A 21,673-nucleotide genomic window follows, 5' to 3' on the forward strand; every position below is an offset into this window, starting at 1 on the left:
GTGAACGCACCCTTAGGCTCATGCAATGGCTGCTTTGTGGGGTTTGAGTCGATTATTCTGGCAGCTAATTCCAAACTTATTTGTTAATGAATGTTTTGTTTTATTTACCTCTTTTGTACACATAAATACAAATATTTTGATCGCATTTTCCACTAGTGCCAGTCTTCTCCATGCTGACTGCTGTGAGAAGTGTTAAATGTCATTTAGTGAGAAATTATCATATTTCCTATATTTCTGTAATGTGCAGGAAGGAACCGGATTCAAATCCATGTCCTCCATCTGTCAAGTAAAAAGCTTTATGTAAGTCACAGTCTTCTCTTGCTCTAAATGTCATTGATCGTATGCGACGCTAATTATGTCATGGTATATTAAAGAATACAGGAAGATAATTCCCCCTCAGCAATCACCTCTAGAAAAAGACTGCAGTGATGGCAATTATTCAAGACTGAAATGCCCAGACTCGAATTAGGATTTAATGTATTCATTTAGTAATATTAACAGGGCTGGGTTATTGGGAGGGCAAAAGGGTCAATTGTCCAAGGTCCACCACCACCCAATTCCCACCAGTCCATCCTAGACACTCCCAGCACTGTATCTCCAGCAATATCAATGGTTTAATATTCAGCAGAAGAGCTAGTTGGGCTGTTTATTTCTTTTTATAATAATTTTGCAGTAATCTTGTTACAGTATATATGAATTGTCTATACCATCTCTGTTTCACTGCACCAGACAACCTCCATTATAAACCTATGAAGCTTGTCTCATGCAGTGATACAGAAAGGATGTTGAGCTGGGGAGTGAAGCACATAACTGGCACATTCTCCCGGCTTATTTTTATTTTTTTTAATACGTGGGGGAATCTAAATACCCAGCCACCAAATGAAACATGTACAGGGACACCATAAAGACCTACCTGATTGGAAAAAAAAATGTCTAACACCTGTTATTACAAACAAAGAGCCTATTATCAAAGAGAATCAGCTAGATATTTGTAAGCAACAACATAGTACATGTTCTATAAAAAAAAAAGTCCATTATATTCTCCAAGGTGTTGATCAGATCTCTAGTACTCTAGACAATAATGTTGCCACTTAATAAAAACCTTTAGATCATCTGGCTGTAAATGGGCTTAGGGCAGCAGATGTGGCAGTGATACACACCAGTAGACCTCACAAACTGAATGCCATTATTAATGCATAATATTTTTAATAATAAAATTATAATATAGGAAAAAATAATATTTTTCTCCTATTCTGAGACATGTACTTCTATGCTTACCTTCATTCCCACACCTGTGCATTTGAGGCTTTAGTTCAAATAAAACCCAAATCCTTTGTTTACCATTAGCTGGTAAATTATGTAATTTTCATTTAATTTTAATTCTGGCATAAAATACAATTAACATTTGCCATATGAAGTAACATTGGACATTGCCATAGTTTCTCCTTGTTGGTATTCTGTAAACATCAGACTTTTTAAACTTATACAGTGGTCCTCATTTACAAAGATTGGAATGTAATTTTCTTAGTAATTAAATTTTTCCTGACAGGTATTTTTCCATGTTTATTTATATTTTTTCTAATGCCACGCTTTTTCCTACATTTTCCTTTTTTTTTTTTTTTCTTGCACATGCATAGTGAGGGAAATTTATCAAAACCTGCCCAGAGGAAAAGTTGCCCAGTTGCCCATAGCAACCAATCAGCTCACTTCTTAAATTTTTTAACAAGGGCTCTGCAAAATGAAAGCAGCGATCTGATTGGTTGCTATGGGCAACTGGGGAACTTTTCCTTTGCACAGGTTTTGATAAATCTCCCTCAGTATGTTTAAAAAATGTTTTATTCTCATAAAAACCTTTTCCCAAAATGCATTTTGTACCTTAACCCCTTAAGGACGCAGCCCATTTGGGCCTTAAGGACGCAGACAATTTTATTTTAACGTTTTCGTTTTTTCCTCCTCGCCTTCAAAAAATCGTAACTATTTTATATTTTCATCCACAGACTAGTATGAGGGCTTGTTTTTTGTGCGACCAGTTGTCCATTGTAATTCCATCACTCACTTTACCATAAAATGTATGGCGCAACCAAAAAATACTATTTGTGTGGGAAAATTAAAAAGAAAACCGCAATTTTGCTAATTTTGGAAGGTTTCATTTTCACGCCGTACAATTTACGGTAAAAATTACATGTGTTATTAATTCTTTGGGTCAATAATACCATTAAAATGATACCCATGATAACATCCTTTTCTATTACTGTTGCGCTTAAAAAAAATCACAAACTTTTTAACCAAATTAGTGCGTTTAAAATCCCCCTATTTTGAAGACCTATAACTTTTTCATTTTTCCGTATAAGCGGTGGTATGAGGGCTCATTTTTTGCGCCGTGATTTGTACTTTTTATTGATACCATATTTGCTTATATAAAACTTTTAATACATTTTTTATTAATTTTTTGGGGAATAAAAGGTTATAAAAAAGCAGCTATTTTGGACTTTTTTTATTTTTACGTTCACGCCGTTCACCGTACGGTATCATTAACATTTTATTTTAATAGTTCAGATATTTACGCATGCGGCGATACCAAATATGTATATAAAATATTTGTTTAACACTTTTTGGGGGTGAAATGTATAGGACATAGCACTGATCAACATTATCAGTCATCTTCTGCTCTGGTCTGCGGGAAGGCAGATCAGAGCAGAAGACTCCCAGAAGACAGTGGAGGCAGGTGAGGGGACCTCCGGCTGCCGTGCAGGATGATCGGATCGCCGCGGCAGCGCTGCGGGCGATCCGATCATCCATTTTAGTGTCCGCAATGCTGCAGATGCCGTGATCTGTATTGATCACGGCATCTGAGGGGTTAATGGCGGACATCTGCAGAATGGCGGGTGTCTGCCATTACCGGTGGGCCCCTGGCTGCGATCAACAGCCGGGACCTGCCGTGCATGATCCGGGCATCGCTCCGATGCCCGCGGTTATGCTTACGATGTAAATGTACGTCCTGGTGTGTTAAGTACCACGTCACCAGGACGTACATTTATGTCCTTCGTCATTAAGGGGTAAATAAACAACCAGTTGTCTTCTTTTTTTTTCATTGTTGCCTTCCTTGACCATATGAGGACTTTTTTTTACGTGGGACAAGTTGTACTTTTTAACGGAATGAACTTATTAGAAACTTTATTATTTGGGTCGGTATGATTACCACAATATCAAATTTAAATACGGTAGATTTTTTTTGCCCAATAGAAAAACATAATTTAGAAAAAAAAAAACATTTCAAGATTTGTAACTTTTTTACTTTTCAAATGACTGAGCTAGTTTTTATTGCTAACATTTTGAGATACACTTGACTTGTGATCTTTTTCATTTCTCAAAGCAATGTCTTTTTTTGTTACAGTGTTCACCTTGTGGGATAAATACAGTGGTCCCTCAAGTTACAATATTTTCATGCATAATGCTGACTGTATTATTGCTAGACGGCAATGGTAGGCAGAAACCCTTGGCAGGCCTGGGGGCCTTCACAAGGACCCTGCTTCCATAGAAACCCATTGGCACAAGTGACCAGGGGAAGCAGATGGGGTCGCCATTCATGCTCACAGCCGAGCTCCCACAAGCTTGACATAGTCGGTCATTAAGAGGCCATATTTTAGCCTGCTGCCTTTTCATGGCACGACTAGAATTAGGTCTCGTATAAACCCCTGTAAAAAGGCATATCAGTGGTCATTTATCAATTAAAGTTTCCCTTGTAGTTGTGCGTTTGTTGATTTCCAAAGTGCTTTGCAGCATTTGTTTATCCTAACAACACATGTGGCAGTCTATTATGTCATAAAAGAGTCCTCCATGGTCAAAATGATAGATTAAAGAAACAATCTTGTCAGTCTCCAATTCATCATGATCTTCAAAGGTCAGATGTACAACCTCTTTAAAGGCCTTAGAATAAGACAGACACTCTCCATATAACACAGTGCTTCTCAAATTGGGGGCAGAGCTCACAATTTAGGTGTCATCTAGTTGGTGGGAAACAACTGGGAGACAATTTTCAGAGAAGAGATTAGAAGCAGCAGAGGCCATTCTATGACTGCTGTAATATCCAGTCCCATATCGAGCTCAGTTTAATGTTATGCTGGATTCAGGTGATATATGAAAGGTAAGCTGAGAAATATTTAATGCATAGACCATTGACGTTGAGACTCATACATCACTATAATCTGGCTGGTAAGAACCCAGTAGAAAAGGTTTTTAGGGGTTCTGATACAGGCAGCAATGGCTCTTTTGGTATTTACACTAATAATAGCAGTTTTATACGTCATTGAGCATGGCAGGTGTGACATCAATGGAAACAAGAATAACTGCTCCCAACAAAATGCTAAACATTTTTCCAGAATTATATTAGCCTATGCCTATTTATAATACTGTTCCTGTAATCTTGGACAGTAACCAACAGAGATGACCTACAGTTCTATAACGTTGTTATTTTGCATGGTACATGATATCGTTCAGTCACTAGACCTACTGCTTACTAAAATATGATGTACTTCTATATAATTTAATTGTGGACAACTCTCAAGGGATGCACTGAGCAAGATTTATTACATCTCATACTGCCAGCAGACTGAACACTGTGCAAACTTGCGGTAAATATCTATTTATAAAGAAGCTATTGCATTGTGTTCAAGCCAGACATTTAATGAAGACAATCCATATTTATTTAAGAGATGAACTTGTAAAGTACATTATATACTTGGCTAATGCAGAGCAGCAAATTATATTAAGATGTACTGGCAGGAATTTCAACATCTCCCGAAGTGTACTGAGCCTAACCTTGTTAGAATCAATTGGAAATCACTTAATGCATATAAAACACAACAACCATTCTCATGACTAATTCAGGAATGGACCTTTAGACTGTTACAAGCACAAGAGGAGCATGAAAAGTGTGGAGATGTTCATTAACATAGAATAAGACAACAATCTTTAGTATCTTGCATTTGACATTATCATTAATAATGGCATTGTGTGTAAGACATATTGCTACAAATCATATCAGTTAACAGATATACATTTATTACTGAACGGGAATTTGTCAGCTGTATTTGCTGTTAAGAGCTGTAGACACCATTGGATAGCTGTTAGGGTAGAAAAGAAAACTATACTTTTCCTGGAGCTGGGAGGTAAGGGTGAGTGAGGAGTTAACTTTAGGGAACCTCGGACCCGATTTCTTGAAACTTGGCTGAAGAATATAAAGGCAATTTTATAAGTTTAGCAACCACTATTAGCTTCAGGAAAGGTACAATTTGCTTTTATACCCTAAGGCAAGGTTCACACTTAGGAAACTCTGGACAGAAAAATTGAATCAGACATTGCTGTCCAGATAGATGGCAAAGTCTTTGGTGCGGATTCTGCCTAAAGAATGAGCAAGCTTATATCTGCCGCTGAAATTCTGTAGTGTGCACTGTGTAGCAGACCCCATTGCCAGCAACGGGATTCTGCTACACCGGAAATTTCGTGTGGAATTCTGCTTTCAAATCCATAGTGTGAAACTATGCGTACAGCTATCCAATGGAGTCTGCAGCTTTTAGATGACATTTGAGTGCACTTTAACAGTCTTGTAGAAATCCTGTAGAGAACATAGAGGTACATTTCCTGCTGTTCCATTCCATTTTGGTTTGAGTGGTGAGGCTTAACAATGTTTATATCCTACTAAAAAAAGAAGCAGACATTGGAGGCTCCTCCTGCAGCCAGTTGCCTTAAATGTCCACTGTCATTTGGAAAAACCTTTGTGTCCTAGCGACTTGTCAAATTTTTGGATTGGTGGGGGGTCTGAGTGTTTAGACGTTATTGATCAGGAGAACAACCAGGAGAAGTTCACGCTCAGCACGCTCTTTCCCGACTCCATGTCATGTGATCGAGACAAACTCCCAATGTAAGTTTATGGAGCGTGTCTGGATCACATGACAGAGCAGCGGGAGAAGCGCACGGCAACGCAGACTCCATGCTCATTCTCCTTATGAAGGTATGAACAGACCCCCGCTAGCTAAAACTTTTGATATGTCATTAGGACATGCCAAAATATTTTCAAAATGACAGGTGAAGAAGGAAGTGGACAAAGTTGATATGGGACATATAGGAGATTTCTTTATATTTCTCATAACTGCAATGAGATGAACAGGATTAAACAAAAGAAGATTTAAAAAGACTTGGAGATATTTTTTGTGAGTTATTTATGCTTCAAAGGAAAGACCATAGAGAAAAGTGAAAACTGGAATATAAAGAACAAATAGAGGAGAGGCAAAAAATTAAGGCACTGGGTACATAATAGAGCTCTTGATATCTGGAAACTAACAGTATGCAAAAAACATAGAGATAATATGACCTGCCCCCCCCCCCTCCATACTACATGGGTGTCAAATCCAAACAAAGGCTCAAAATAGGTACCATATGGGACAACTGTGCATCAAGCCAGATGTCCATGGACAACGAAAGGATCAACTAAATCAACGTGTACCTCCAGTTTTTCTTATATACTTTCCTATGTGAAGCCTTTGTGTTCTGCAAATGTTTTTTTAACTCTCCCTTAAAGGGGTATTCCAGGAAAAAAAACTTTTTTTTTATATCAACTGGCTCCAGAAAGTTAAACAGATTTGCAAATTTCTTCTATTAAAAATCTTAATCCTTCCAATAGAAGAGGTTTGCTATGGGGATGTGCTTCTACTCTGGACAGTTCCCGAGACAGGTGTCATCTGAGAGCACTTAGACAGAAAAGAACTCAACTTCAGCAGCTCATAAGTACTGAAAGGATTAAGATTTTTCAATAGAAGTAATTTACAAATCTGTTTAACTTTCTGCAGCCAGTTGATATATAAACAAAAGTTTTTTCCTGGATAACCCCTTTAAGGCCGCTTTACACCATACACTATATGAAAGCAAACAAAATGGCTGCCATTCTTCAGTAAAGACCTAAGAAGACTTTTTGCAGAAAACTCCAATCCTCTCTCCTCAGGGTAAAAACGGGCGCTGCCCTTTAGAGACTCACAATCCAGGGTAAAATAACATAAGATAAAAGTTTATTCTAAAAGCCATGCTGGCTTCTTTCTCAAGTGCATAGAAAAAAAGAAAACATACCGGCACAGCTTTGAAATGCGTTGTGCATTTAGAATAAACATTTATCTTATGTTATTTTACCCTGGATTGTGAGTCTCTAAAGGGCAGTGCCCTTTTTTACCCCGAGAGGGGAGGATTGGAGTTTTCTGCACTGTCTTTGCGCCAGGGGCACGGTTTGTGGAGGAGCTGCAGCCCTATCTATGGTGGTTCGTTTGTGAACCTGTCTATGCCCTTGTATGAGTTGTAACGGTATTTGCACAGCTTTCCCAGGTGAGTGGCTCTCTGTCTATATGATCCACTCACTGCTTCCAAAGGATCCTACACAAAGGAGCACTCTGTGTCTGTTTGTTCTTAAAGGGGTATTCCAGGAAAAAACTTTTTTTTTTTAGATCAACTGGCTCCAGAAAGTTAAACAGATTTGTAAATTGCTTCTATTAAAAAATCTTAATACTTCCAATAATTATCAGCTACGGAAGTTAAGTTATTCTTATCTGTCTGGAAACAGTGCTCTCTGCTGACATCTCTGCTTGTCTCAGGAACTGCACAGAGCAGAATAGGTTTGCTATGGGGATTTGCTTCTATTCTGGACAGCTCCAGAGACACGTGTCATAAGAGCGCACTTAGACAGAAAATAACAACTCAACTACAGCAGCTCATAAGTACTGAAAGGATTAAGATTTTTTAATAGAAGTAATTTACAAATCTGTTTAACTTTCTGGAGCCAGTTGATATATATATATAAAAAAAAGTTTTTCCTGGATAACCCCTTTAAGGGGACTTTATGAGCAGCTTTAACCCCTTAAGGACCCAGCCCAAATATACCTTAAGGACCCGGCCATTTTTTGAACATCTGACCACTGTCACTTTAAACATTAATAACTCTGGGATGCTTTTACCTTTCATTCTGATTCCGAGATTGTTTTTTCGTGACATATTCTACTTTATGTTAGTGGTAAAATTTTGTCGATACTTGCATCATTTCTTGGTGAAAAATTCCAAAATTTGATGAAAAAATTGAAAATTTTGCATTTTTTTAACTTTGAAGCTTTGAACATTGATTCACATATACAATATGTCTACTTTATGTTTGCATCATAAAATTGACGTGTTTTTACTTTTGGAAGACATCAGAGGGCTTCAAAGTTCAGCAGCAATTTTCCAATTTTTCACAAAATTTTCAAAATCGGAATTTTTCAGGGACCAGTTCAGTTTTGAAGTGGATTTGAAGGGCCTTCATATTAGAAATACCCCACAAATGACCCCATTATAAAAACTGAACCCCTCAAAGTATTCAAAATGACATTCAGTAAGTGTGTTAACCCTTTAGGTGTTTCACAGGAATAGCAGCAAAGTGAAGGAGAAAATTCAAAATCTTCATTTTTTACACTCGCATGTTCTTGTAGACCCAGTTTTTGAATTTTTACAAGGGGTAATAGATGAAAAATCCCCCCAAAATTTGTAACCCAATTTCTCTCGAGTAAGGAAATAGCTCATATGTGTATGTCAAGTGTTCGGCGGGTGCACTAGAGGGCTCAGAAGGGAAGGAGCGACAATAGGATTTTGGAGAGGGAATTTTGCTGAAATGGTTTTTGGGGGGCATGTCACATTTAGGAAGCCCCTATGGTGCCAGAACAGCAGAAAACCCCAACATGGCATACCATTTTGGAAACTAGACCCCTCAAGGCACGTAACAAGGGGTCCAGTGAGCCTTAACACCCCACAGGTGTTGGACGACTTTTCGTTAAAGTCGGATGTGTAAATGAAAAAAAAAATTTTTTCACTAAAGTGCAGTTTTTCCCCCAAATTTACCATTTTTACAAAGGGTATGGGGAGAAAATGCCCCCCCAAATTTGTAACCCCATCTCTTCTGAGTCTGGAAATACCCCATGTTAGGATGTAAAATGCTTTGCGGGCAAACTACAATGCTCAGAAGAGAAGGAGTCACATTTGGCTTTTTGAAAGCAACTTTTGCTGAAATGGTTTTTTGGGGGCATGTCGCATTTAGGAAGCCCCTGTGGTGCCAGAACAGCAAAAAATACCCACATGGCATACTATTTTGGAAACTACACCCCTCAAGGAACGTAACAAGGGGTCCGCTGAGCCTTAATACCCCACAGGTGTTTGACGACTTTTCGTTAAAGTTGGATGTGTAAATGAAAAATTTTTTTTTTTTTACTAAAATGCAGTTTTTCCCCCAAATTTTACATTTTTACAAGGGGTAATAGGAGAAAATGACCCCCAAAATGTGTAACCCCATTTCTTCTGAGTATGGAAATACCCCATGTTAGGATGTAAAATGCTCTGCTGGCGAACTACAATGCTCAGAAGAGGAGGAGCGCCATTGAGCTTTTGGAAAGAGAATTAGTTTGGAATGGTAGTCAGGGGCCATGTGCGTTTACAAAGCCCCCCGTGGTGCCAGAACAGTGGAACCCCCCACATGTGACCCCATTTTGGAAACTACACCCCTCACAGAATTTAATAAGGGGTGCAGTGAGTATTTACACCCCACAGAACTTTGGAACAGTGGGCTGTGCAAATGAAAAAGTTTATTTTTCATTTTTACGGACCACTGTTCCAAAAATCTGTCAGACATCTGTGGGGCGTAAAATCTCAATGTACCCCTTATTACATTACGTGAGGGGTGTAGTTTCCAAAATGGGGTCACATGTGTCGGGGGTCCATTGTTCTGGCACTATGGGGGCTTTGTAAACACATGTGGCCTTCAATTCCGGACAAATTTTCTCTACAAAATCCCAATGGCGCTCCTTCTCTTCTGAGCATTGTAGTTCGCCCGCAGAGCACTTTAAATTTACATATGGGGTATGTTCTTACTCAGAAGAGATGGGTTTACAAATTTGGGGGGGCTTTTTTCCTATTTCCCGATGTGAAAATGAAAAATTTAGGGTAACACCAGCATTTTAGTGAAAAAATATAATTTTTTTCATTTTCCCATTCAACTTTAATGAAAATTCGTCAAACACCTGTGGGGTGTTCAGGCTCACTATACCCCTTGTCACGTTCGGTGAGGGGTGTAGTTTCCAAAATGGGGTCACATGTGGGTATTTTTTTTTTTTGCGTTTGTCAGAACCGCTGTAAAATCAGCCATCCCTGTGCAAATCACCAATTTAGGCCTCAAATGTACATGGTGCACTCTCACTCCTGAGCCTTGTTGTGCGTCCGCAGAGCATTTTACGCCCACATCTGGGGTATTTCTGTACTCAGGAGAAATTGCGTTACAAATTTTGGGGGTCTTTTTTTCCTTTTACCGCTTGTGGAAATAAAAAGTATGGGGCAACACCAGCATGTTAGTGTAAAAAAATAAAAAAAATTTACACTAACAGGCTGGTGTAGCCCCCAACTTTTCCTTTTCACAAGCGGTAAAAGGAAAAAAAGCCCCCCAAAATTTGTAGTGTAATTTCTCCCGAGTACGGAGATACCCCATATGTGGCCCTAAACTGTTGCCTTGAAATACGACAGAGCTCCGAAGTAAGAGAGCACCATGCGCATTTGAGGACTAAATTAGGGATTGCATAGGGGTGGACATAGGGGTATTCTACGCCAGTGATTCCCAAACAGGGTGCCTCCAGCTGTTGCTAAACTCCCAGCATGCCTGGACAGTCAGTGGCTGTCCAGAAATGCTGGGAGTTGTTGTTTTGCAACAGCTGGAGGCTCCGTTTTGGAAACCCTGCCGTACAAGACGTTTTAAATTGTTTATTGGGGGGGGGGGGGGGGGCAGTGTAAGGGGTGTATATGTAGTGTTTTACCCTTTATTAGGTGTTAGTGTAGTGTAGTGTTTTTAGGGTACATTCACACTGGCAGGTTACGGTGAATTTCCCGCTAGGAGTTTGCACTGCGGCAAAGAATTTGCCGCAGCCCAAACTTGAAGCAGGAAATTTACTGTAAACCCGCCTATGTGAATGTACCCTGTACGTTCACATGGGGGGGCAAACCTCCAGCTGTTTCAAAACTACAACTCCCAGCATGTACTGACAGACCGTGCATGCTGGGAGTTGTAGTTTTGCAACAGCTGGAGGCACACTGGTTGGAAAACCTTCAGTTAGGTTCTGTTACCTAACTCAATATTTTCCAACCAGTGTGCCTCCAGCTGTTGCAAAACTACAACTCCCAGCATGTACTAATCACCGAAGGGCATGCTGGGAGATGTAGTTATGCAATAGCTAGAGGTACCCAACTACAACTCCCAGCATGCCGAGACAGCTGTTTGCTTTCTGGGCATGCTGGGAATTGCAGTTTTGCAACATCTGGAGAGCTACAGTTTTTAGACCACTGCACAGTGATCTCCAAACTGTGGACCTCCAGATGTTGCAAAACTACAACTCCCAGCATGTCCAGACAACAAACAGCTATGTGGGCATGCTAGGAGTTGTAGTTTTGCAACATCTGGAGGGATATAGTTTAGAGACCACTGTATAGTGGTCTCAAACTGCAGCCCTCCAGCTGTTGCAAAACTACATATTCCAGCATGCCCAAACAGCTGTCTGGGCATGCTGGGAGTTGTAGTTTTGCAACATCTGGAGGGCTACAGTTAGAGACCACGGTCTACTTACCGGCTTCCGTAGGATCCCGGCAGCCGTCCTCTTCAGACGCACGTGACGCCGCCCGCCGATCAACGTCGCCGCAGCCTCCGGACGGGTAAGTGGACGTCGGCGCCCGGTCCCCTTCGGTTCCCCGTTCTGCCCCGCCTATTGTGGGAGGGCAGGACGGGGAAAACGAAAGTTAACCCCCCCCGCCCCCGGTCTGCTATTGGTCGTCGCCTCTGACGATCAATAGCAGACCAATAGCAGGGATAGGAGGGGTGGCAACCCTGCCACCTCACTCCTATGCCTACAGGGGGATCGTGGGTGTCTTAGACAACCGCGATCCCCCTTCTATTCCGGGTCACCGGGTCACAATAGACCCGTATGACCCGGAATCGGCGCAAATCGCAAGTGTGAATTCACTTGCGATTTGCGCCGATCGCCGACGGGGGGGGGGGGGGTCTGATGACCCCCCTGGGCATTTGCACGGGGTGCCTGCTGATTGATATCAGCAGTCACCCCGGCCCGGTCCCCGCCAGGCGCGCGGCGGGGACCGAAATTCCCACGGGCGTATGGATACGCCCTGGGTCCTTAAGTACCAGGACGTCAAGGCGTATCCATACGCCCTAGGTCCTTAAGTGGTTAAAGGCTCATTCCTTAGGACTGTTGACAATCAATACAACTGACAGAACAATAAATTAAGAGTGACTTCCATATTAAAAAAGACAGTATTTGCTGTTATTCTACTCTCGTGTCGACTTAGTCAATTAAGACTTCTTAAACAAAATATATATTTTTTGCATAATAACTGGTTATATTGTTATAATGCTAAAATTTTTATTTTTTACAGTTATTAATAACTTGTTTTTACTTTTGACATTACATGCAAGTGACCATAGGAAGCAAGGGAGGGAGAAATAGGCCAATTTATTTCTTTTTTCCACTTTTTGCACTTTTCCTCTTCTGGGCTGAGTGAGTTTTCTTGCCTTCTTCTAAGTGACCTGTGGCTTCTTCAGTTGCACTAGCATCCTGCTTTGTATTCTCAGCTTCTAGCAGTTTTCTTCTGTATGCATCTTGGGAACTGAGAAATTGCTCCCGCGCTCTATCAAGTGATATCTGCAAGAAAATAACAAAAATGTATGTTTATATGTTTTATCATTTCCAGGCTGCTCTCAGGTCTCAATCCTATAGTGATTTCTACATTATTGTGTGTCTATCGTTACTACGGCTAGGTTCACACTGTGTTTGTGGCACACCTTTAGCATGTACGTCACAGACATTCATATACAGATACCTTTGGAAAATCTAGTGACTTAATGTCATTTATAGACATCACTGGAGCTTTCTGAGGCAAATTCAGAGAACTACTTACTCTTCCTTGGCTCCCGCCAGATTGTTGGTACTGTAGATAGTCACTTGACATTAGAAATGTTGTGTTGGGAACCACTCTGCAGAGGGTGTGGAGAGGAAGGCTAACTAGAGAGCTGAACTACCCCGTTCTTCATGGAAATGCTGATGATGAAACGGTCACTGTATATCTTCCCCTATGTCATTGGAGCCTGCCAGCATATACACTGACATAAGGCTAAAACAAAATGTAAATCTAGTGTGTAATGAGTGACACTAAATGCTGCAACTGAACCAAATAATATGATAGTTTGATATTATAGTCCATAATGAATAATTTTTGCAGTTGTGTAGGTAGTGGGCTGAATATGATCATCCTGCTGCTTAGCAACAGGCTCTACAGCATGTGTGTCCCTGGTTCTTACATAGTGAAGGAAATCAGCAGTGGCAGTGGTATGCTCCTGAATGAGTTTGGATGACAGATTAGGATCACTTACAGCTACCACAGGTGATCATGCTGGTTGTCCAGGTTGTTTTGGAGACCAGCGTAGCTTCAATAATACAGAAGTGGTGATTTTTTTGTCCTCCATTGGCATTCTATTTAACAACTAAATCACATAATTTCTAATATACACTGGACTAATGTTGGCATTTACACATGAAGCAATAGATAACAACTACTCAATACTTCAATGAAAGGGTTCTACAGCACATTTATTAAGGCATACAATGCTGCTGACATTGTATGCAGGATATTGGGGAGGATAAAAAGACCTTGTGATCAGGCGCTCAGGGATCCCAGAATTAGCATGACCAAAGCACAGAAGTGAAGACATTATTAGCTTAATTATATACCGCAATAACGCGTTTCGGGTGGAACACCCTTCTGCAGGTTAGCAAGGTACATGAATATGCGTCAGGTCACGTGGTCTCTGCCAGCCAATTGGCTGGAAGGAGATGGGATTATCAGTTCCCGGATCACTTTTGAATGACCGAGCGATAGTGAAGGAAGCTGGGGCTGTCAGGGGCTAGGGAGAACTGATATTTTGCACAGACATTACAGCTGGAAAAAGAATACATAGCAGCATAGTTGTATAGTATAAAACTTTGAGGAGAACACCATAACTAGTGTTGTGCAAGCCTCCTTTTCATTTGCACTGTACATAACTCTGGATAATCTGTACTAAATTTTTCTTTTTTAGAATTGCATATATCCATATTTTTTATATCCTGTGCATTAATGGCCTTACTTGCATAATTGTCTATTTATACTGTAACTGTTATTATTGTTCATTTTATACACTATTTAAAATGTTATGATCTTTACCCTTTGTACTTGCCACCATCTTATTTTTTATCAATACATATATATAACCCCCCCGTCTTTTACGGTTCATGTAACTTTCCAATCTGAAGAAGGGTGTGCCACCCGAAACGCGTTATTGCCGTACATAATACAGCTGATCATTTCTTCACTTCCGTGCCTTGGTCCTGCTAATTCTGGGATCCCTGAGGGCCTGGTCACAAGATCAGTTCATCCTCACCAATATCCAGCATTCTCACAGGACATCCATTGGCTGTCTCCTGGGACCTTCTAGGCCTGCACAGGGTCTACATCTACACACAATGAGGGGAATTCATCAAGCTGTTTAGATTGTTTTTTTTTTTTTTAAATCTAAAATTGTCTCAAAAAAGTCTCAGTCACTTCCCCTGCGACTTTTGCAATAGATCATAGCTGAAAGTAAACTACCATGTGCAGTGCTTTAGACTAGTTTTATGCAATGGTCACTGATTCATTATCTGCAACTTTTCTCTGAAAGTCTCAAAAAAGTCACAGCACCATGATTTACACACAAACTCACACCATGTCACTTCAGCCCTGGAAAGCAGTCTAAACGAGTAGCATGGGTGTAGGAGACAGTTAATTCATCAAGTGGCATATGACCTTTGGTTAATTTGGAGCAGGATGGTATATTCTTAGGCGACTTTTCACATCTATAATATATAATATAATAGTAGCACATATACTAGTAAAATATTGATGAATGCCCCTCCATATCCCTATACAGGGTGATATGTGTACTAATTATATGCTCAAGGTGAGCATAAAATTTATAGAGCCTGCTGTTCGCCTCCTGTAGGGGCACTTGAGTTACTGGGTTAATGCACAAGGCGCCACCCTCCATTTTTCTACTTCTACACAAAGATTATATGCAAACACTTAACTTAAAAATAAAATAATAAATGCAGTACACAATACTCAGATGTTTTTTCATATGAAAATTTTCCTTCTGGCATGTGTGCTCTCTCTTGGCATGCATCTACTGTGCCAATAGGGTTATCTGGTCCTGGGCATTGGGTATGGTTAATCAGTCCAAATTTTCTCCAAAAGCAACTGATTCCTTTCATGCATAAAATAAAGATAGGCAATTCTTGTAGGTTTCCTCTCAAATTATAATCTAAATCAGGGGAGTAACACATGTCCAAGATCACCGGGCAAGCGCACAGTTGAAAGTAAATTGCACCAACAACAGAACAGAGCTAGTAGCCCTGTCCTGTCCTGTCAGCCAGGGCTTCTGATGTGGTCAGCATATCTGTATGAAGCTGCCTGCAGTGGGAGCTCATAAAAGGAGGAGCCACAGACATCAGAGCGCTGGGAGATGTGAGGAAATTATGGAGATGTGATCATTTTTTCAAGAGGCCAATTGTATGGGTGCAGTATCGGGGCCTTCTACTATATGGGGGCACAGAGGGGGGCCTACTACTATATGGGGCGGTATGGAGGTCTACCACTATATAGGGTCAGTATGGGGGAAATGTGAGGGCATAACTACATGGGGGCACAAAGTGGGGCTATACAGATGGGGAATTTGTAAATAGTTGGACATTGTGCTGTAGCGAGGGGTCTAAAATATTACCAAAACAAAGCAAAAAGCGTCACTCCAGCAATCCAAAAATTAAAGTGATATTCATTCACCCATCCATAAAGTGCAACATTTCATACCTCTCAATGGGGTCTTTTTCAAGCCCTCTCAATGCAGGCTTTTTTTTTTCTATAGCCTAACACTGTGCGACTCTGTTATTTTTTGGAATATATATATATATATATATATATATATATATATATATATATATTACTGTGTGTGGGAATATTGGTATTTGTATAGTAGATATTATTCAGTAACAGTTTAGCTGTTTTAGTCAGTAGTAATGGTCATGGTGTGGCAGTATTATCTATCCCTTATTGGTAATATACAAGACTAACAGTACGCAACTGTTCACGTATCTCATCTTGTGTGAAGATGCTGACCATTTTTGCTTTTTGTACTGGTAGTATTGGTCAGCATCTTCACACAAGATGAGATACGTGAACAGTTGCATACTGTTAGTCTTGCATATTACCAATAAGGGATAGATAATACTGCCACACCATGACCATTACTACTGACTAAAACAGCTAAACTGTTACTGAATAATATCTACTATACAAAGACCAATATTCCCACACACAGTAATATATATATATATATATATATATATATATATATATATATATATTCCAAAAAATAACAAACAGAGTCGCACAGTGTTAGGCTATAGAAAAAAAAAAAAGCCTGCATTGAGAGGGCTTGAAAAAGACCCCATTGAGAGGTATGAAATGTTGCACTTTATGGATGGGTGAATGAATATCACTTTAATTTTTGGATTGCTGGAGTGACGCTTTTTGCCTTGTTTTGGTATATATGTATATATATATATATATATATATATATATATATATATATATATATACACACACAGCAAAAGAAAAATAGCCAGCACAACTACCTAATACATGGGTGCACACTGTTGTGGCAAATACAGAGTATACAAAAAAATAGAAGGTTGCAGCAGCACTCTTGGTCAAAAAATGGAGGCTCTTAGCGCACTTTTTGATCAAAATGTGCCCACCATTCACCACGCGGAGGTGGCCTCACTTCGGATAGGACCTTAACACGCTTACTCTACTTGCCTCTGCTGGGCATATAGGGGCCCACGGGACTCTAATTACAACCCTGATCTCAATAAACATATGCAAACCCTAAATCACAATTTCATGTAACAAAATCATCCATTTACCTGCAAATCCTCATACATTTGTAGAACATTTTGCTTTTGCAAATTTCTGGCATTTTGTTCATGTTCTCTTTGTTTTAAAATCTCTTCTTTAATCTGTCGGAATTGACGGATTTCCTCTGCTTTCTGCAATGCCTGCTGCTGAACAATCTGCTCATCTCGGAGTATTGGTTCTGACTGTCGGCATCTAATAAATAAGTATGATGTTAGTACCACAATAAGAATTATAAAGGATTATATGTTACACTGGATTATACTAATATATTATATGTACTTAAAAAAAGATGGCAAACTGTACAGTACTCTCGAATAGTGTTTCTCGTGAATATTCGCAATTCGAATTTTATTCGCGAATATAGCCCTAAATATTCGAAATTACGAATATTCGCTTTTTGTTTTTCACAGTACACATCACAGTGATCATCCCTCTCTGCTTCCAGCTTGTGAGGTCTTAAGAAGGCTCTAATACAACTGTGTGAGACTGCCGGGCGAATATTGATCCCTCCCTTCTGTAGCTTCTATCAAGCTACACTGGTATACTTGCTATAAAGTTCATAAATTTTCACATACGCGAAAAAAACGTGAATAATACGAATATGCGAATTTAGCAAATATATGACGAATATTCGTCCATATATTCGCGAAATATCGCGAATTCGAATATAGCCTATGCTGCTCAACACTACTATTGAACACTAAGAGAATTGTTTACCGATTCCAGTGTTTCCCAACCAGGGTGCCTCCAGATGTTGCAAAACTACAACTCCCAGCATGCATGGACAGCCTTTAGTAGCCTTTGGCTTTCCAGGCATGCTGGGAGTTGTAGTTTTGCCACATCTGTAGGCACCCTGGTTGGGAAACACTGACCTGTTCATTACTAGATATGCAAGAATTACCAAGACTCATTTTAGACTCCTCCCTTTAGATTGTCAACAGTAGCAACAAAAGTAGTAGCTCAGTGCTTAGTGTTACCATGCTATTATTCTGCTGCTGTTTATTTTCTTTCTGCTTGCATAGCACCTTGCAAACCCAGAGCATCAATTACCCCCTTCTCCCCCGACATGCTATTTATTACTGTACTGTGTAAATCATCAGCACAATGCTAGACAGCTTAGTCCAGTGCACTTTCTCTAGCATAGCATAGAGACGTAGAAGTGCCTGGTAGTAAGCAATTTATTCCGCCTTTGCTGGTGAGGATCTGGAGAGCCACCAGGTATGACTAGTAGTAATACAGGGGACACTAGAAGCTCAGTGATGGGAGCAGAACATCCACAGCCACATTTGTCGCTTCTTATGGCAGGGCTTTTAACTGGCATTTTTGAGCAGTATAATGCTCTCCCACATACAGCAAGGGTTGCCCAGGAATGTCTCCGCAAGATTGCAACTTCCTTGACCAGCCAGATTTATCACCAATCAAGCATTTATTGAGAGCTAGCTTTTACAACCTACCAGTGTGCAGGATCTGCAGTCCAGCACTCGTGCATAACCTGGTGCACCCATACAAATGAATAGAGCGTGTACCTTCTACAGCACATGTTCTCACTGAGAGCTGGGGTCCTGTTCTTGGATAGGGGAAAGGATAGTTTTCACTGGACAACTCCTTTAATGCATTAATGAAGCTTTTGCTTCAGACCCAGTGTTATTGTTCACTATTACTATGAATACTGTAAAGACACAACCTCAGGATTCATGTTCACATCCCTCTCTAGGGCTTAAAGGGTGATAGCCCACCTGTCTCAGCAGCATCTGCCTGTCTCCGCTGCACACAGCTCTGGAGGCTACATGTCTGAAGCCTCACGACCACGGGGCCGAAATATCGTGACTTCATGACTCCGCCCCCTTGTGATGTCACAAGGGGGTGGGACAGGGCTGCATGCAGCTGAGACAGGTGGGTGCTGCATGAGAGATTGCAGGGGTCCCCAGTGGCGGGACCCCTGCGATCACACATCTTATCCCCTATCCTTTGGATAGGGGATAAGATGTCTTAGGGCCGGAGTACCCCTTTAAGACTTAGCTATATCCACTGATTGTGCAGTCTGACTGCGGAAGCTAAAAGTGCAACCTAAATTTTTTTTTTTATAAGGGACAGATACTGAAACAGATTTTTTTTCTAATCTGTTTATATTTTCTGATTTTATTTTTTATTCATTTAATTGTTTCTGCATTGTTATGTGAGCTGCCATCTTGCCTGAACTGATCTAAGGTGTTTTTAGCAGCATTAAGTGATATGTCTTAGGCAGGACTCATTGACGTGGAAAACAATGGACCTGTCCCATTCAGATGAATTGTGACATTTTTAGAGGTCATTCTACAGGAGGGCAGATGCTGTTCTCTCTGAGCAAAAGCTATTGTGTGTATCTATCTTACTGTTGACACTTTTCACTGTACTCCTAGTCTGTTCAGTGAAGAAGGACATTTCTGGGAAATTATCCGTACAAACAGGAAGTCTCAGGTTAGTTTTAGCCCTAGTAATCAGAATGGAAACTGCAAGATTTCAGGATTATTACAAAATATAGATATAAAAAATGGAAAAAACACATCACCAAAAATTCATCAAAAATGTCCTTTACATATAAACCTGATTTAAAGGGGTTATCCAGGAAAAAACTTTTTTTTATATATCAACTGGCTCCGGAAAGTTAAACAGATTTGTAAATTACTTCTATTAAAAAATCTTAATCCTTTCAGTAGTTATGAGCTTCTGAAATTAAGGTTGTTCTTTTCTGTCTAAGTGATCTTTGTTGACACGTGTCTCGGGAACCGCCCAGTTTAGAAGCAAATCCCCATAGCAAACCTCTTCTAAACTGGACGTTTCCCGAGACACGTGTCATCAGAGAGAACTTAGACAGAAAAGAACAACCTTAACTTCAGAAGCTCATAAGTACTGAAAGGATTAATATTTTTTAATAGAAGTAATTTACAAATCTGTTTAACTTTCTGGAGCCAGTTGATATATAAAAAAAAGTTTTTTCCTGGATAACCCCTTTAAGAAACAGGTCATTTCCTGAGGACACATTCCCTTTAAAAGAAAACTGTCAGCTTTCTCCCCCCGCACTAACCACTGGCTGATTTGCATATTCCAAAAATAGAAGATTACGGGCAAACGGCGCGGCGGATCCGGGCACGGTAAGAACCAAACTGATCAGCGTCCCCCGCACTACCAGCCAGTAACGCTGGTAAGTGCGGGGGGAGAAAGCTGACAGTTTTCCTTTAAGCAGACAATCAAACCATAAGACATTTTGGCATTTTGGTTGTATTTATTATCTGAAACTTGCTTTAAATTCTGAATTGATATGTTCCCTTACTCCATATACTATCGCATATAACTAAAAATATAATTTTGCTTACCTTATAAAAGGAGATAAGTCGAAAGGTTCTAGTTCTGCCTTTGGTGTTGGTACTTGTTGTTCAGAAGACTGAGGCTCTTGGATTTTTGAAGTCAGTGCTACTAAAAGTAATTTGGAGAGAAATGTTTAAGTTGACATTATAAGAGTGATACAATGTTTTCAGGTTCTTACCATATATATTAGTATGATGTGTAGATGTAGCAGACCCAAACGGGTGTAGATGTAGCAGACCCAAACACATACCGGTTCTAGGACTGCTTGGAAAATGATCAGTCTCCATACACGGCAATGCATTTCTCCGTGTAGATTTCGCAGAAAGAATGCCAGAATTGGCATTTCCACAGCAGAAACGTCTGCCGCAGAAACATGTGCCGCATGCACAGTGCAGCAGAATCCTGTGGAATTCCGCTAAAAATTCTGCAGTGTGAACATAGCCTTAATAGCCACCCCCAAAAGAATAAATTAAAATTAAAAAAACACACACCCATATGGTATCACCATAATTGTAACAACCCAAACATTTAAGTTATCATGTTATTAAAATCACATTGAGAATGTCAAAAAACAAACTTGAAAAAACATTTGTTTTCATCATTCCTCTCTCCCTAGAAAACAAGCTGTCATGAACGGAGGTGGACAGGGAAAGTGATCCCTAAGCTGTCCCTAGAAATAATCTCCCTGCCTACTGGCTTATCCGCCCTAAATGGCGGCTCGACAACCATGGTGCTGGTCCCTACCTGCACTAAAGTGCATGGGCGTAAAGGTACACAAATAATACTGTACATTGTCGGGGACAGGCCAGAAACATAATGGAAAAACCACCAAACAACCAGATAAACCAGACAGGATATAAATATACAAACAGGGCAAGATCTATCATACTAACATACAGTTCAGAAACTGGAATCAAGATAACCGGCAGATATGAAAAAAATGAACAAGACTACATATGGAATAAGTATACAGTATACAGCAGAATCCAGGAGATGTAGGGGAAGAACAGATGAACTGAATGTAAAACACTAAAAAGGTCAGGAAACATAGGACACTGTTCACACTGGACACAGAACACTCTACACAAACAGATGAATAATGTCATGTATAAAAAGAGGCATGGACTCAAGGGACAGGGACATAATTCTCCCCCTTTATAAAGCATTGGTACAGCCTCACCTGGAATATGCTGTTCAGTTTTGGTCGCATGTTCATAAAAGGGACACTGCAGAG

The 21,673-nt window shown here is 40.2% G+C and overlaps 1 protein-coding gene across 8 annotated transcripts in view; it reads right to left on the reverse strand.

The window, feature by feature from the left end:
• Positions 1-12,284: 12,284 nt before the first annotated feature.
• The window catches only part of ADGB (androglobin), a 231,417-nt gene continuing 222,028 nt past the window's right edge, over positions 12,285-21,673 (reverse strand). For 5 of the 8 annotated variants that reach the window (XM_056567310.1, XM_056567309.1, XM_056567314.1 and 2 more), the window contains 3 exons: positions 20,448-20,547; positions 17,103-17,286; positions 12,285-12,752 (listed from right to left, as the gene is read on the reverse strand). In XM_056567310.1, coding sequence (XP_056423285.1) covers positions 12,564-12,752; positions 17,103-17,286; positions 20,448-20,547 — 473 coding nt within the window. In that variant the 3' untranslated portion in view covers positions 12,285-12,563. Of the gene's footprint in view, positions 12,753-15,236; positions 15,386-17,102; positions 17,287-20,447; positions 20,548-21,673 lie in introns of those variants that run through there. The other 3 variants (XR_008891477.1, XM_056567311.1, XR_008891478.1) reach the window with 3 other exon arrangements.

This window comes from Hyla sarda, chromosome 3, assembly GCF_029499605.1.
Source record: "Hyla sarda isolate aHylSar1 chromosome 3, aHylSar1.hap1, whole genome shotgun sequence".
Classification (NCBI taxonomy): Eukaryota; Metazoa; Chordata; class Amphibia; order Anura; family Hylidae; genus Hyla; species Hyla sarda.